This window comes from Oenanthe melanoleuca, chromosome 25, assembly GCF_029582105.1.
Source record: "Oenanthe melanoleuca isolate GR-GAL-2019-014 chromosome 25, OMel1.0, whole genome shotgun sequence".
Taxonomy (NCBI): Eukaryota; Metazoa; Chordata; class Aves; order Passeriformes; family Muscicapidae; genus Oenanthe; species Oenanthe melanoleuca.
In genome coordinates this window covers 8,127,157-8,145,224 of record NC_079358.1, presented here as the reverse complement: position 1 = coordinate 8,145,224, position 18,068 = coordinate 8,127,157, and the positions used below count along the sequence as shown (strand labels likewise).

At 53.3% G+C, this 18,068-nt stretch overlaps 1 protein-coding gene across 1 annotated transcript in view; it reads right to left on the bottom strand.

Annotated features, from left to right (window-relative positions):
- CARM1 (coactivator associated arginine methyltransferase 1) overlaps positions 1–18,068 on the bottom strand; it is a 30,159-nt gene that overhangs the window by 10,844 nt on the left and 1,247 nt on the right. Inside the window, exons 2-9 of the mRNA XM_056509952.1 lie at positions 15,993–16,118; positions 13,921–14,027; positions 11,310–11,414; positions 10,042–10,152; positions 7,303–7,480; positions 5,911–6,001; positions 3,341–3,422; positions 1,199–1,284 (exon numbers count right to left, since the gene is read on the bottom strand). Of these exons, the coding sequence (XP_056365927.1) occupies positions 1,199–1,284; positions 3,341–3,422; positions 5,911–6,001; positions 7,303–7,480; positions 10,042–10,152; positions 11,310–11,414; positions 13,921–14,027; positions 15,993–16,118 (886 nt within the window). The remainder of the gene's footprint in view (positions 1–1,198; positions 1,285–3,340; positions 3,423–5,910; positions 6,002–7,302; positions 7,481–10,041; positions 10,153–11,309; positions 11,415–13,920; positions 14,028–15,992; positions 16,119–18,068) is intronic.

The window sequence follows — 18,068 nt, the reverse complement described above, 5'->3', positions numbered from 1 at the left end:
ATAAACCAGATCCTGTCCCAAAACCCAGATCCCATCCCACAATCCAGATCCCATCCCATAACCCAGATCCCACAGCCAGATCCCACCCCATAACCAGACCTCATGACCAGATCCCATCCCATCCTCCAGATCCCATCCCCAGATCCCATCCCACAATCAGATCCCACAATCAGATCCCATCCCCAGATCCCATCCCATAATCCAGATCCCATCCCCAGATCCCATCCCCAGATCCCATCCCATAAACCACATCCCATCCCCAGATCCCATCCCATGACCAGATCCCATCCCATAACCAGATTCCATCCCACAATCAGATCCCATCCCTTAATCCAGATCCCACCCCATGACCCAGATCCCATCCCCAGATCCCATCCCACAATCAGATCCCATCCCATAACCCAGATCCCATCCCCAGATCCCACAATCACATCACATCCCATAACCAGACCCAGATCCCACCCCAGAACCAGATCCCATCCCCAGATCCCATCCCATAACCCAGATCCCATACCCAGATCCCATAACCAGATCCCATCCCACCCCCAGATCCCATCCCATAACCAGATCACATCCCATAACCAGATCCCACAACCAGATCATATCCCATAACCCAGATCCCATCCCATAACCCAGATCCCATCCCACAGATCCCATCCCATAACCAGATCCCACCCCATTCCCAGACCCCACCCCATAACCCAGATCCCATAACCAGACCCCACCCCATAACCCAGACCCCACCCCATAACCCAGACCCCACCCCATAACCCAGACCCCACCCCATACCCAGATCCCATCCCCAGATCCCATCCCACAATCAGATCCCATCCCTTAAGCCAGATCCCACCCCATAACCCAGATCCCATCCCACAATCAGATCCCATCCCATAACCAGACCCCACCCCATAACCAGATCCCATCCCATACCCAGATCCCATCCCCAGATCCCATAACCAGATCCCATAACCAGATCCCATTCCCAGATCCCATAACCAGACCCCATCCCACAACCCAGATCCCATCCCCAGACCCCACCCCATAACCCAGATCCCACCCCATAACCCAGATCCCATAACCCGGATCCCACCCCATAACCCAGATCCCATAACCCAGATCCCATCCCATAACCCAGATCCCATCCCCAGATCCCATCCCCAGATCCCATCCCCAGACCCCACCCCACAATCCCCCCCACCTGTGCAGGTCGCCCTCCTTGGCCTCCAGGAAGTTCACCGTGTATTTCACAGATTTGGCCATCAGGATCCGGATGTCAAACGTGTCCTGGGGAGGGGAAATGAATAAAAATAAAAATAAAAATAAAAATAAAAATAAAAATAAAAATAAAAATAAAAATAAAAATAAAAATAAAAAATAAAAATAAAAATAAAAATATAATAATAAAAGGGGGGTGGGGTTGGGGTGGTAAAAGAGGTAAAAAATGGCTCCTGGAGAGGCCCAAAAAGGAGGGAGAGAGGATTCCAGGATGGATTCCATGAAAGAAGGAAAGAAAGAAGGGAGGAAGGAAGGAAAGAAGGATTCCAGGAATTCAGGATTCCAGGAAGGAAAGAAGAAAAGAGAGAAGGATTCCAGGCAGGAAGGAATGATTGATTCCAGGGTGGAATTCAGGGTGGATTCCTGGATTCCTTTCCAGGAAGGATTCCAGGATGAATTCCAGGACTCCAGGATGGATTCCAAGAATTCCAGGAACCCCAGGACTCCAGGAAGGATCCCAGGAATTCCAAGATTCCAGGATTCCAGGATGGATTCAGGATTCCAGGATGGAGTCCAGGGCTCCAAGGACTCCAGGAAAAATTCCAAGAATTCCAGGAAGGATCTCAGGAATTCCAAGATTCCCGGATGGATTCCAAGATTGATTCAGGATTCCAGGATGGATCCCAGGATGGATTCCAGGAATCCCAGGGTTGATTCAGGATTCCAGGATGGATTCCAGGAATTCCAAGACTCCAGGATACCAGGATAGATTTCAGGGTGGATTCAGGATTCCAGGATGGATTCCAGGATGGATGCCAGGAATCCCAGGATTGATTCAGGATTCCAGGATGGATTCCAGGGATCCCAGGATGGATCCCAGGACTCCAGGATGGATTCCAGGATGGATTCAGGATTCCAGGATGGATTCCAGGATTGATTCAGGATTCCAGGAATCCCAGGATGGATCCCAGGAATCCCAGGATGGATTCAGGATTCCAGGATGGATCCCAGGATGGATTCAGGATTCCAGGATGGATCCCAGGATTTCAGGATTGATTCAAGATTCCAGGATGGATCCCAGGAATCCCAAGACTCCAGGATAGATTCCAGGATGGAATCCAGGAATCCCAGGATGGATTCAGGATTCCAGGATGGATTCAGGATTCCAGGATGGATTCCAAGATGGATCCCAGGAATCCCAGGATGGATTCCAGGATGGATTCAGGATTCCAGGATGGATTCCAGGATGGATCCCAGGAATTCCAGGGTTGATTCAGGATTCCAGGATGAATTCCAGGATTCCAGGATGGATTCCAGGATTCCAGGATGGATCCCAGGAATCCCAAGACTCCAGGATAGATTCCAGGATGGAATCCAGGAATCCCAGGATGAATTCAGGATTCCAGGATAGATCCCAGGATGGATTCAGGATTCCAGGATGGATCCCAGGATGGATTCAGGATCCCAGGATGGATTCCATGATTGATTCATGATTCCAGGATGGATCCCAGGAATCCCAGGATGGATTCAGGATTCCAGGATGGATCCCAGCATGGATTCAGGATCCCAGGATGGATCCCAGGAATCCCAGGATGGATTCATGATTCCAGGATGGATCCCAGGAATCCCAGGATGGATTCAGGATTCCAGGATGGATCCCAGGAATCCCAGGATGGATTCAGGATCCCAGGATGGATTCCATGATTGATTCATGATTCCAGGATGGATCCCAGGAATCCCATGATTGATTCATGATTCCAGGATGGATCCCAGGATGGATTCAGGATCCCAGGATGGATTCAGGATTCCAGGATGGATCCCAGGAATCCCAGGATGGATTCATGATTCCAGGATGGATCCCAGGATGGATCTCAGGAATCCCAGGATGGATCCCAGGATGGATTCAGGATCCCAGCATGGATTCAGGATCCCAGGATGGATCCCAGCATGGAATCAGGATTCCAGGATGGATCCCAGCATGGATTCAGGATCCCAGGATGGATTCCAGGATTCCAGGATGGATTCAGGATCCCAGGAGGGATCCCAGGATGGATTCAGGATCCCAGGAGGGATCCCAGGATGGATCCCAGGATTCCCAGACCCCCAGGAATTCCCAGGCTCTCACCACCACGGGCTGCCTGAAGTACTCGTCCACGGCCGCCCCGCGCAGCGCCGACAGGTCCACGCCGTGGAAGGAGGGCTGGTACCTGGGGGGACCCAAAAATGGAATTTGGGGAGAGGGAGGGTCAGAGGGACCCCAAAAACCAGCCAGACTCCAGCCCATAACCAGCCACATTCCATCCCAAAAAACCAGCCAGATTCCATCCCAAAAAACCAGCCAGATTGCATCCCAAATCCAGCCACATTCCATCCCATAAAACCAGCCACATTCCATCCCATAACCAGCCACATTCCATCCCATAAACCAGCCAGATCCCATCCCATAACCAGCCACATTCCATCCCATAACCAGCCACATTCCATCCCAAACCCAGCCAGATTCCATCCCATAACCAGCCAGATTCCATCCCATAACCAGCCAGACTCCATCCCGTAACCAGCCAGACTCCATCCCATAAACCAGCCAGATTCCATCCCATAAACCAGCCACATTCCATCCCATAACCAGCCACATTCCATCCCAAACCCAGCCACATTCCATCCCATAACCAGCCAGATTCCATCTCATAACCAGCCACATTCCATCCCATAACCAGCCACACTCCATCCCATAACCAGCCACATTCCATCCCATAACCAGCCACACTCCATCCCATAACCAGCCACATTCCATCCCATAACCAGCCACACTCCATCCCATAAACCAGCCACACTCCATCCCATAAAACCAGCCACATTCCATCCCATAAACCAGCCAGACTCCATCCCATAACCAGCCACATTCCATCCCATAACCAGCCACATTCCATCCCATAAACCAGCCACATTCCATCCCATAACCAGCCAGATTCCATCCCATAACCAGCCACATTCCATCCCATAAACCAGCCACACTCCATCCCATAAACCAGCCACATTCCATCCCAAAACCAGCCACATTCCATCCCATAACCAGCCACATTCCATCCCATAACCAGCCACATTCCATCCCATAACCAGCCACATTCCATCCCATAACCAGCCAGACTCCATCCCATAACCAGCCACATTCCATCCCATAACCAGCCACATTCCATCCCATAACCAGCCACATTCCATCCCATAACCAGCCAGATCCCATCCCATAACCAGCCATATTCCATCCCATAACCAGCCACATTCCATCCCATAACCAGCCACATTCCATCCCATAACCAGCCACATTCCATCCCAAAAAACCAGCCAGATTCCATCCCATAAACCAGCCACATTCCATCCCATAACCAGCCACATTCCATCCCATAACCAGCCAGATTCCATCCCATAAACCAGCCAGATTCCATCCCATAAACCAGCCACATTCCATCCCATAACCAGCCAGATTCCATCCCATAACCAGCCACATTCCATCCCATAAACCAGCCAGACTCCATCCCATAACCAGCCACATTCCATCCCATAACCAGCCACATTCCATCCCATAACCAGCCAGATTCCATCCCATAAACCAGCCAGATTCCATCCCATAACCAGCCACATTCCATCCCATAAACCAGCCAGATTCCATCCCATAACCAGCCACATTCCATCCCATAAACCAGCCAGACTCCATCCCATAAACAGCCACATTCCATCCCATAACCAGCCACATTCCATCCCATAACCAGCCACATTCCATCCCATAACCAGCCACATTCCATCCCATAACCAGCCACATTCCATCCCATAAACCAGCCACATTCCATCCCATAACCAGCCACATTCCATCCCATAACCAGCCACATTCCATCCCATAACCAGATTCCCCCAAACCCCACCCAGACCCCAAATCCTGACCAGAATCATTCTTCCCATAGCAGGGACTGGGAACTGGGACTGGGAGCAGGAACTGGGATCAGGAACTGGGACTGGGATCAGGGACTGGGACCAGGATCATGAACTGGGATCAGGGACTGGGACCAGTAACCCTCACCAGAAGTTGGCCTTGGTGAACTGCTCCATGTAGAGCTGGGATCAGGGACTGGGATCAGGAACTGGGACTGGGATCAGGGACTGGGATCATGAACTGGGATCAGGGACTGGGATCAGGGACTGGGACTGGGATCAGGAATTGGGACTGGGATCAGGAACTACGATCAGGGACTGGGATCAGGGATTGGGATCAGGGACTGGGATCAGGAATTGGGACCAGGAACTGGGACTGGGATCAGGGACTGGGACCATGAACTGGGATCAGGAACTGGGAGCAGTAACCCTCACCAGAAGTTGGCCTTGGTGAACTGCTCCATGTAGAGCTGGGATCTGGGACTGGGATCAGGGACTGGGATCAGGAACTGGGATCAGGGACTGAGACTGGGATCAGGAATTGGGACTGGGATCAGGAATTGGGATCAGGGACTGGGACTGGGACCATGAACTGGGACCAGTAACCCTCACCAGAAGTTGGCCTTGGTGAACTGCTCCATGTAGAGCTGGGATCAGGGACTGGGATCAGGGACTGGGATTAGGAACTGGGACTGGGATCATGAACTGGGATCAGGAACTGGGATCATGAACTGGGATCAGGGACTGGGACCAGTAACCAGTAACCCTCACCAGAAGTTGGCCTTGGTGAACTGCTCCATGTAGAGCTGCTCGTCCGTGAAGGGCGCCAGGTGCACGTCCCCGATGGTGGGGAACATGTTCCCTGTGGGGGGAGGGGGTTGGGCACTGGGGACCCCCTTGGAGCCTTGGGGACCCTCCCAGGGACCCCCCCCTGGATCCCTGGGGACCCCCTTGAAGCCTTTTGGGGACACTGGGGACAATCCTGGAGCCCTGGAGACCCCCTATGGACCCCTCTTGGGGCATTCAGGACCCTCTTGGACCCCTGGTGATCCCCCTGGACCCCTTGGGGACCCCCCTTGGACCTCCATGGAGCCTTGGGGTGACCCTGGAGACCCTCCTGGAGCCTTGGGGACCACTTTAGACCCCCCCTGGGGACCCCCTCAGACCCCTGGGGACCCTCCCAGGGACCCCCTAGAGCCCTGGGGACCCCCCCTGGATCCCTTGGGACCCCTCTTGGAGCCTTGGGGACCCCCTTTGGACCCCCTTGGACCTCTGAAGACCCCCTATGGACCCCTCTTGGGGCATTTAGGACCCTCTTGGACCCCTGGTGATCCCCCTGGACCCCTTGGGGACCCCTCTTGGACCTCCATGGAGCCTTGGGGACTCCCCTGGACCCCTTGGGGACCCCCCAGGGACCCCCTTGAAGCCTTGGGGTGACCCTGGAGACCTCCTGGAGCCTTGGGGACCACTTCAGACCCCCCCTGGGGACCCCCTTAGACCCCTGGGGTCCCCCTCAGACCCCTGGGGACCCTCCCAGGGACCCCCTAGAGCCCTGGGGACCCCCCCTGGATCCCTTGGGACCCCTCTTGGAGCCTTGGGGACCCCCTTTGGACCTCTGAAGACCCCCTATGGACCCCTCTTGGGGCATTTAGGACCCTCTCGGACCCCTGGTGATCCCCCTGGACCCCTTGGGGACCCCTCTTGGACCTCCATGGAGCCTTGGGGAACCCCCAGGGACCCCCTTGAAGCCTTGGGGTGACCCTGGAGACCCTCCTGGAGCTTTGGGGACCCCTCAAAAGACCCCTTTGGAACCCTGGGGACCCCTTTAGACCCCCCCCTGGGGACCCTCTTAGACCCCTAGGGACCCCCCAGGACCCTCTTAGAGGCCCCCAGGACCCCCAGACCCACCAGTGGGTTTCAGGTACTTCCAGCATGGGGACCCTGGGGACCCCCTCAGACCCCTGGGGACCCCCTCAGACCCCTGGGGACCCCCTTAGAACCCCCTTAGCCCCCCCAGGACCCCCCCCCCAGACCCACCAGTGGGTTTCAGGTACTTCTTGGCGTGCAGGTACCTCTCCAGCATGGGGACCCTGGGGACCCCCTTAGACCCCCCTCAGCCCCCTGGGGACCCCCTCAGCCCCCTGGGGACCCCCCCAGACCCACCAGTGGGTTTCAGGTACTTCTTGGCGTGCAGGTAGCTCTCCAGCATGCGCTCATTGAACAGCATGTAGCCCATGGGCTCAGAGATGATGATGTCCACCTGCTCAGGTAAGGACACCTCCTCCACCTTGCCCGGGATCACCACGATGCGCTCCGTCAGGTTGTTGCTCTTCACCAGAACCTGGGGGGGAAAAAGGGGGGAAAAAATGGGATATAAGGGGGGAAAAATGGGGGGAAAGGGTCAGGGGTGTGGGGGGGAAAAGTAGAATAAAGGGGGAAAAAGTGGCAGGGTGTGGGGAAAAAGAATGGGGGAAAATGGGGAAAGAACAGGGAAAAAATGGGGAAAAATCAGGGAAAAATGGGGGAAAGAACAGGGGAAAAATGGGAAATAAGGGGGAAAAATGGGGGGAGGAAGGGTCAGGGAGTGTGGGGGGAAAAGTAGAATAAAGGGGGAAAAAGTGGCAGGGTGTGGGGAAAAAAAATGGGGAAAAATGGGGAAAGAACAGGGAAAAATGGGGAAAAATCAGGGAAAAATGGGGGAAAGAACGGGGGAAAAAGAGGGAAAGAATGGGGGAAAAATGGGGAAAGAACAGGGAAAAAGGGGAAAGAACAGGGGAAAATTGGGAAAGAACAGGGGAAAATTGGGGAAAGAACAGGGGAAAATTGGGGAAAGAACAGGGGAAAATTGGGGAAAGAACAGGGGAAAATTGGGGAAAGAACAGGGGAAAAATGGGGAAAGAACGGGGGGAAAATGGGGAAAGAACAGGGGGAAAATGGGGAAAGAACAGGGGGAAAATGGGGAAAGAACAGGGAAAAAATGGGGAAAGAACAGGGAAAAAATGGGGAATGAACAGGGAAAAAATGGGGAATGAACAGGGAAAAATGGGGAATGAACAGGGAAAAAATGGGGAAAGAACAGGGAAAAAATGGGGGAAAATGGGGGAAAATCAGGGAAAAAATGGGGAAAGAATAAGGAAAAATGGGGGAAAGAAGCAGGGAAAAAATGGGGGAAAAAAGCAGGGAAAAAATGGGGGAAAAAAGCAGGGAAAAAATGGGGGAAAAAAGCAGGGAAAAAATGGGGGAAAAGTGGGCAAGTGTCAGGGGTTGTGGGAGAAAAAAGAGGGGAAAAGGGGGAAAAATGGGGGAAAAGGATCAGGGTATGGGGAAAAAACAGGGAAAAAAGGGCCAGGGGGTGTGGGGGAAAAAAGGGAGAAAGAGGGGGAAAAGGAGTTCAGGTTGTGGGAAAATGGGGACAAAGGGGTTCAGGGTGTGGAAAAGGGGGAAAAAAGGGGTTTATGGTGAGTGAAAAAGGGGAAAAAAGGGGTTCAGGCTGGGGAATAATGGGGTTCAGGGTGTGGAATAAAGGGGAAAAGAGCTCAGGGTGTGAGAAAAAGGGGGTTCAGGTGTAGAATAAAAGGGCTCAGGTGTGGAATAAAGGGGTTCAAGGTGTGGAATAAAGGGGGTTCAGGGTGTGGAAAGGGGTTCAGGGTGTGGAATAAAGGGGTTCAAGGTGTGGAATAAAGGGGGTTCAGGTGTGGAATAAAGGGGTTCAAGGGTGTGGAATAAAGGGGTTCAGGTGTGAAAAGGGGTTCAAGGTGTGGAATAAAGGGGTTCAGGTGTGAAATAAAGGGGTTCAGGTGTGAAAAGGGGTTCAAGGTGTGGAATAAAGGGGCTCAGGTGTGGAATAAAGGGGTTCAGGTGTGAAAAGGGGTTCAAGGTGTGGAATAAAGGGGTTCAGGTTGTGGAATAAAGGGGGTTCAAGGTGTGGAATAAAGGGGTTCAAGGTGTGGAATAAAGGGGGTTCAAGGTGTGGAATAAAGGGGTTCAAGGTGTGGAATAAGGGGGTTCAAGGTGTGGAATAAAGGGGGTTCAGGTGTGGAATAAAGGGGGTTCAGGCTGTGGTAAAAGGGGTTCAAGGTGTGGAATAAAGGGGGTTCAAGGTGTGGAATAAAGGGGTTCAAGGTGTGGAATAAAGGGGGCTCAGGCTGTGAAAAGGGGGGCTCAGGCTGTGGAAAGGGGGCCCAGGGTGTGGTAAAAGGGGCTCAGGCTGTGAAAAGGGGGCTCAGGGTGGAGAACAAAGGGGTTCAGGTGTGGAATAAAGAGGTTCAAGGTGTGGAATAAAAGGGGGCTCAGGCTGTGAAAAGGGCTCAGGGTGTAAAAGGGGGCTCAGGCTGTGAAAAGGGGGCTCAGGCTGTGGTAAAAGGGGGCTCAGGGTGGAGAACAAAGGGGTTCAGGTGTGGAATAAAGAGATTCAAGGTGTGGAATAAAGGGGGCTCAGGGTGGTAAAAGGGGCTCAGGCTGTGGTAAAAGGGGCTCAGGCTGTGAAAAGAGGGCTCAGGGTGTAAAAGGGGTCTCAGGGTGTAAAAGGGGCTCAGGCTGTGAAAAGGGGCTCAGGCTGTGGAAAGGGGGCTCAGGCTGTGGAAAGGGGGCTCAGGCTGTGGAAAGGGGCTCAGGGTGGAGAACAAAGGGGTTCAGGTGTGGAATAAAGAGGTTCAAGGTGTGGAATAAAAGGGCTCAGGCTGTGAAAAGGGCTCAGGGTGTAACAGGGGGCTCAGGGTGGTAAAAGGGGGCTCAGGCTGTGAAAAGGGGGCTCAGGCGGTGGTAAAAGGGGGCTCAGGCTGGAGAACAAAGGGGTTCAGGTGTGGAATAAAGAGGTTCAAGGTGTGGAATAAAGGGGGCTCAGGCTGTGCAAAGGGCTCAGGGTGTAACAGGGGGCTCAGGCTGTGAGACCCCCAGCCCCACCTCGGCGTGCTGGGCCATGGTGCTCGCCTCCACCGCGTAGATTTTCCGAGCCCCGGCCTGGGCGGCGAAAAACGAGAGGATCCCCGAGCCACAGCCAACGTCCAGCACGATCTGGGGGGAAATGGGGTGGAAAATGGGAAAATGGGGGTGAAAAATGGGAAAATGGGGGTGGAAAATGGGAAAATGGGGGTGGAAAATGGGAAAATGGGGGGAAGGATCCAAAAAAAGGGAGAGGATGGTTTATCCTGGGTTTATTCCATGTTTATCCTGGGTTTATCCCAAATTTATCTCGGGTTTGATCCTGGGTTTATCCTGAGTTTATCCCAGGTTTGGTCCCGGATTTATCCCAGGTTCCATCCCTGGGTTTATCCCAAATTTATCCCGAGTTTGATCCCAGGTTTGATCCCAGGCTTATCCCAGATTTATCCCAGGTTTGATCCCAGGTTTATCCCAAATTTGATCCCAGGTTTATCCCAAATTTGATCCCAGGTTTGATCCCAGGTTTATCCCAAATTTATCCCGGGTTTTATCCCAGGTTTATCCTGAGTTTATCGCAGGTCTGGTCCCAAGTTCGATTCCAGGATTATCCCACATTTGATCCCAGGTTTATGCTGGGTTTACCCCAGGTTTGATCCCTGGGTTTATCTCAGATTTGATCCTGGATTTATTCCATGTTTGACTCCGGGTTTATCTCAGGTTTGATCCCAGGTTTATCCCAAGTTGGACCCTGGGTTGATCCCGGGTTTGATCCCAGGTTTATCCCAAGTCTCGTCCCGGGTTTATCCCAAGTTTGATCCTGGATTTATTCCATGTTTGACCCCGGGTTTATCCCATGTTTGACCCCGGGTTTATCCCAGGTTTGATCCTGGATTTATTCCATGTTTGACTCCGGGTTTATCCCGGGTTTGACCCCAGGTTTATCCCAAGTTGGACCCTGGGTTTTTCCCAAGTTTGATCCCAGGTTTATCCCAAGTCTGGTCCCGGGTTTATTCCATGTTTGACCCCGGGTTTATCCCAGGTTTGATCCTGGATTTATCCCAGGTCTGGTCCTGGGTTTATCCTAGGTTTGATCCCAGGTTTATCCCATGTTCAATCCCGGCTTTGGGTGGGAATAAAACCACAAATCCTGAGCTGAATCCCCTCAGAACAACCCGAGCCCCCCAAAATCCACCCCAAACCCCCCCAAAACGACCAGAACCCCCCCAAACTGAGCTGAGCCCCCCCAAACTGAGCTGAGCCCCCCCAAAATCCACCCCAAACCCCCCCACCTTGTCCTTGAAGTCGCTGTGGTTCTGCAGGATCGCTCGCTGGTACGTCCCCGTGCGCACGTAATCCTGCATCATGTTCTGCTGCTGAGACAGGTACCCGTAGAACTGCGGACACACGGACAGGGAACGGGACAGATGGACACGGGGCATGGGGACATGGGACAGAGAGACATGGGACAGAGGGCACGGGGACATAGGACAGAGGGACATGGGACAGAGGGACAGAGGGACATGGGGTATAGGAATATGGGACAGATGGACACGGGGCATGGGGACATGGGACAGAGAGACATGGGACAGAGGGACACAGGGACATGGGACAGAGGGACACAGGGCACAGGGACAGAGAGACACAGGGCACAGGGACATAGGACAGAGGGACATGGGACAGAGGGACATGGGACACAAGGACAGAGGGACACGGGGCACAGGGACAGAGAGACATGGGGCACAGGGACATGGGACACAGGGACAGAGGGACACAGGGATATGGGACAGAGAGACATGGGACAGAGAGACAGATGGACACAGGGCACGGGGACATAGGACAGAGGGACATGGGACAGAGGGACAGATGGACACAGGGCACGGGGACATAGGACAGAGGGACATGGGACAGAGGGACACGGGGCATAGGGACAGAGGGACATGGGGTATAGGAACATGGGACAGAGGGACACGGACACGGGACACAGGGACATGGGACAGAGGGACATGGGGACACGGGGCACAGGGACATGGGACAGAGGGACATGGGACAGAGGGACACAGGGACAGAGGGACACAGGGACAGAGGGACACAGGGACAGAGGGACACAGGACAGAGGGACATGGGGACATGGGACAGAGAGACATGGGGACATGGGGCACAGGGACAGATGGACACAGGGCACAGGGACATAGGACAGAGGGACATGGGGCATAGGGACAGAGGGACACGGGGCATAGGGACAGAGGGACATGGGGTATAGGAACATGGGACACAGGGACAGAGGGACACAGGGCACAGGGACATGGGACAGAGGGACATGGGACAGAGGGACAGATGGACGTGGGACGGGGCACAGGGACATGGGACAGAGGGACATGGGGCACAGAGACATGGGGACACAGGGCACAGGGACATGGGACAGCAGGACAGATGGACACGGGGCACAGGGACAGATGGACACAGGGCACAGGGACAGATGGACAGGTGGACACGGGACAGGGGAACAGATGGACACAGGGACATGGGACAGATGGACACGGGGACACAACACAGGGACACACGGACATGGGGACATGGGACAGAGAGACAGAGGGACTCAACACAGGGACAGAGGGACACATGGACACAGGGACAGATGGACATGGGGACATGGGACAGGGACAGATGGACACAGGGCAGAGAGGGACAGGACAGATGGACACGGGACAGAGAGACAAAGGGACGTGGGACAAAGGGACAGATGGACACAGGGACAGAGAGATAGATGGACACAGGGAGAGACGGACAGATGGACACAGGGAGAGACGGACAGATGGACACAGGGAGAGATGGACACCAGGAGAGGGACAGAGCGACATGGGGTAGATGGAAACAACACAGGGACACAGGGACAGATGGACACAGGGACAGATGGACACCGTGATCCTGGAACCCTCTGGAACAGGAATTCCCCCCCCAGCAGCAGGAACTGCCCCTTTAGGATCAGGAACTGCCCCCAAGGGTCAGGAACTGCCCCCTCCATGTCAGGAATTGCCACCCCCAGAGTCAATAATTAACCCTGTAAGATCACAAACTGCCCCCCCAGGGTCAGGAATTGCCCCCCCCAGGGTCAGGAACTGCCCCCCCAGGGTCAGGAACTGCCCCCTCCATGTCAGGAATTGCCACCCCCAGGGTCAATAATTAACCCTGTAAGATCACAAACTGCCCCTCCAGGGTCAGGAACTGCCCCCCCAGGGTCAGGAATTGCCCCCCCAGGGTCAGGAACTGCCCCCCCAGGGTCAGGAACTGGCCCCCCAGGGTCACGAATTGCCACCCCCAGGGTCAATAATTAACCCTGTAAGATCACAAACTGCCCCTCCAGGGTCAGGAACTGCCCCCCCAGGGTCAGGAACAGCCCCTCCAGTGTCAGGAACTGCCCCCCAGGGTCAGGAACAGCCCCTCCAGTGTCAGGAACTGCCCCCCCAGGGTCGGGAATTGCCACCCCAGGGTCAGGAATTGCCCCCCCAGTGTCAGGAATTAACCCTGTAAGATCACAAACTGCCCCCAAGGATCAGGAATTGCCCCCCCAGTGTCAGGAATTTCCCCCCCCAGGGTCAATAATTAACCCTGTAAGATCACAAACTGCCCCTCCAGGGTCAGGAACTGCCCCCCCAGGGTCAGGAACAGCCCCCCCAGTGTCAGGAATTGCCCCTTTAGGATCAGGAACTGCCCCCCCAGGGTCAGGAACAGCCCCCCCAGTGTCAGGAATTGCCCCTTTAGGATCAGGAACTGCTCCCTCCGTGTCAGGAATTTCCCCCCCCAGGGTCAATAATTAACCCTGTAAGATCACAAACTGCCCCTCCAGGGTCAGGAACTGCCCCCCCAGGATCAGGAACTGCCCCCCCAGGGGCAGAACCCCACCTGGAAGTACTGCACGGCCGAGCTCTCCTCCGTCCTCTCGCTGAACACCGAGCGCTCCGTGTTGTGGCCCCGGCAGTTCTTCAGGATGTTGTAAAAGGAGCAGAAATCTGAGGGGAAAACGAGTTCTGGGGGGCTGGGTGGGGGTTCTGGGGGGCTGGGTGGGGGTTTTGGGGGGATATTGGGATTTTTTGGGGTTTTTTTGAGGGTCTGGGTGCAATTTTTTTGGGGATTTTGGGGCTCTGGTACCCGTGGGGGTTCTGAATTGCAGCCCAGGGTGATGATGAAGGATTTGCTTCCCCCCTAGGGATGCTGGGTGGGAATTTTGGGGGAATTTTGGGATTTTTTGGAGGTCTGGGTGGGATGTTGGGGTTCTGGGTGGGATTTTTTGGGGGGATTTTGGGGCTCTGGTACCCGTGGGGGTTCTGAATTGCAGCCCAGGGTGATGATGAAGGACTTGCTTCCCCTGGGGGTGCTGAGTGGGATTTTGGGGTTCTGGGTGGGATTTTGGGATTTTTTGGGGTTTTTTGGGGGCTCTGTACCCGTGGGGGTCCCAAACTGCAGCAGCACACTGTTGCAGCCCAGGGTGATGATGAAGGATTTGCTTCCCCTGGGGGCACTGAGTGGGATTTTGGGATTCTGGGTGGGATTTTGGGATTCTGGGTGGGATTTTGGGATTCTGGGTGGGATTTTGGGATTCTGGGTGGGATTTTTGGGGGGATTTTGGGGTTTTTTGGGGGCTCTGTACCCGTGGGGGTCCCAAATTGCAGCAGCACACTGTTGCAGCCCAGGGTGATGATGAAGGATTTGCTTTCCCCTGGGGGTCTGGGTGGGATTTTGGGATTCTGGGTGGGATTTTTGGAGTCTGGGTGGGATTTTTGGGGGGATTTGGGGATTTTTTGGGGGGATTTTGGGGACTCTGTACCCGTGAGGGTCCCAAACTGCAGCAGCACACTGTTGTAGCCCAGGGTGATGATGAAGGATTTGCTTCCCCTGGGGGTGCTGAGTGGGATTTTGGGATTCTGGGTGGGATTTTGGGATTCTGGGTGGGATTTTTGGAGTCTGGGTGGGATTTTTGGGGGGATTTTGGGATTTTTTGGGGGGCTCTGTACCCGTGGGGGTCCCAAATTGCAGCAGCACACTGTTGCAGCCCAGGGTGATGATGAAGGATTTGCATCCCCTGGGGGTCTGAGTGGGATTTTGGGATTCTGGGTGGGATTTTTGGGTTCTGGGTGGGATTTTTGGGGGGATTTTAGGATTTTTTTGGGTTTTTTGGGGGCTCTGTACCCGTGGGGGTCCCAAATTGCAGCAGCACACTGTTGTAGCCCAGGGTGATGATGAAGGATTTGCATCCCCTGGGGGTCTGGGTGGGATTTTGGGATTCTGGGTGGGATTTTGGGGTTCTGGGTGGGATTTTTTTTGGGATTTTAGGATTTTTGGGGGGTTTTTGGGGGCTCTGTACCCGTGGGGGTCCCAAATTGCAGCAGCACACTGTTGCAGCCCAGGGTGATGATGAAGGATTTGCTTTCCCTGGGGGTCTGGGTGGGATTTTTGGGGTGATTTTAGGATTTTTTTGGGTTTTCTGGGGGCTCTGTACCCGTGGGGGTCCCAAACTGCAGCAGCACACTGTTGCAACCCAGGGTGATGATGAAGGATTTGCTTCCCCTGGGGGTGCTGAGTGGGATTTTGGGGTTCTGGGTGGGATTTTGGGGGGGATTTTGGGATTTTTTGGGGGGCTCTGTACCCGTGGGGGTCCCAAATTGCAGCAGCACACTGTTGCAGCCCAGGGTGACGATGAAGGATTTGCTTCCCCTGGGGGTCTGGGTGGGATTTTTGGAGTCTGGGTGGGATTTTTGGGGGGATTTTGGGATTTTTTGGGGGGCTCTGTACCCGTGGGAGTCCCAAATTGCAGCAGCACACTGTTGCAGCCCAGGGTGATGATGAAGGATTTGCATCCCCTGGGGGTCTGGGTGGGATTTTGGGGTTCTGGGTGGGATTTTGGGATTCTGGGTGGGATTTTGGGATTCTGGGTGGGATTTTTGGGGGGATTTTGGGGTTTTTTGGGGGCTCTGTACCCGTGGGGGTCCCAAACTGCAGCAGCACACTGTTGCAGCCCAGGGTGATGATGAAGGATTGTTTCCCCACTCGGCTGCACTCGGTGTCCCGGGACACGGAGCACTTGAACACGCAGACATCCTCGTCTGGAAATGAGGAAAAAAAATCAGGAATAAGGGGGGAAAACATTGGGAATGAGGGGGGAAAAATCAGGAATGATAGGGGAAAAAAATCAAGAATGAGAAGGGAAAAACAGGGAATAAGGGGGGGAAAAAATCGGGTATGAGGAGGAAAAAAATTTTGAAAACGGAGGAAAAATACCAGGAATGAGGAGGGTGAAATAAGAAATGAGAGGTGGAAAAATATTGGGAATGAGGGAAAAAATTTGGAATAAGGGGGGGAAAAGTCAGGAATGGGAGAGGAAAAATAAGAAATAAGAGGGGGGAAAAATATTGGGAATGAGGGGGGAAAAATCAAGAATGAAGGGGGAAAATATCAGGAATAAGAGAAAAAAATTCGGGAACAAGTGGGGAAAAATTTTAGGAATTAGGGGGAAAAAATTTGGAATAAGGGGGAAAAATATCAGGAATGATGGGGCAAAACATTGTGAATGAAGGGGGAAATAAAGTTGGGAATGGGGAATGAAAAATCAGAAAAGGAAAGGGAAAAATGGGGAATGAGAGGGAAAAAAAATTGGGAATGAGGGAGGAAAATATTGGGAACGTGAAGGGGAAAATGAGAGAGGGGAGAGAAAAAAATCAGGAATGAGAAGGTGAAAAAGATTGGGAATTAGGATGGGAAAAAATTTGGAATAAGGGGAGAAAACATCAGGAATGAGGGGAGGAAATGAGAAAGTATAAATGGGAATGGGGGGGGAAAATCAGGAATGGGGGGAAAAATCAGGAATGAGGGGGGGAAAAAATCAGGAATGAGGGGGGGAAAAAATCAGGAATGAGGGGGAAAAAAATCAGGAATGAGGGGGGGAAAAAATCAGGAAAGGGGAGGGAAAAACGGGAGTGGGGGGGGAAAAATCAGGAATGAGAGAGGGGGAAAAAATCAGGAATGGGGGGGAAAAAATCAGGAATGGGGGGGGGAAAATCAGGAATGAGGGGGGAAAAATCAGGAATGAGGGGGAAAAAATCAGGAATGAGGGGGGGGAAATCAGGAATAAGAGAGGGGGAGAAATCAGGAAAGGGGAGGGAAAATCAGGAATAAGAGAGGGAAAAAATCAGGAATAAGAGGGGGGGGGAAAAATCAGGAAAGGGGAGGGAAAAACGGGAATGAGGGGGGGGAAAATGGGAATGGGGAAGGAAAAACTGGGAATGAAGGGGGAAAATACCGGGAATGGGGAGGGGAAAAAAAGAGACAGGAAAGAAAAATGGGAACGGGGAGGGGAAAATGAACCAGGAGGGAAAACGGGGAGGGATGAAAGGAAAAAAGGGAGGGGACAGAGGGAAAAAACGAGGTGAGCACGAGGCCAAACCCCCGCCCCAGTCCCGGTTCCGAAGCCTCCCCGCAGAGCGGGACCAGCACAATTAATTAACCTAATTAACCTAATTAACCTCTAATTACCGCTGCTCGGCCCGGGGGGGCGGGGAGGAGCCGGAATTTCGGTCACAAATGAGGATTTTGGGTCCGCGCAGGGAAAGGATGGAGGAATTATCCCAAAAGAACCGGGAATTATCCCAAAAAAATAATGGGAATTATCCCAAAAAAAAAAAAAAAAATTGGGGAAGGAGGCATGGGGAGCAGCTCTCATTCCCAATAAAATAAAATAAAATAAAATACAAATTAAAAAATTCTCGGAGCGGCCACGCGGCGCGGGAAGTTGCGGGAACAAACAAACACCTGCAGGGAATTCCGGCTCTTTGTGATTTAAAATTAAAAAAAAAAAAAAAAAAAAGGAAATAAAGGGAAAAAAGGAGCGGCAGATGTTGCCCCGGAGCCGTGCCTCAGTTTCCCTCCTTCCATCATTAATTATTCCCGCTGATTAATTATTAGCGTGGTGGGGAGGGGGATGAGCCCCCCAAAATTCCCAAATAATCCGGCGGGATGAGGAGGATGCCAAGAAAAAAAAAAAAAAAAAAAGAAAGCAC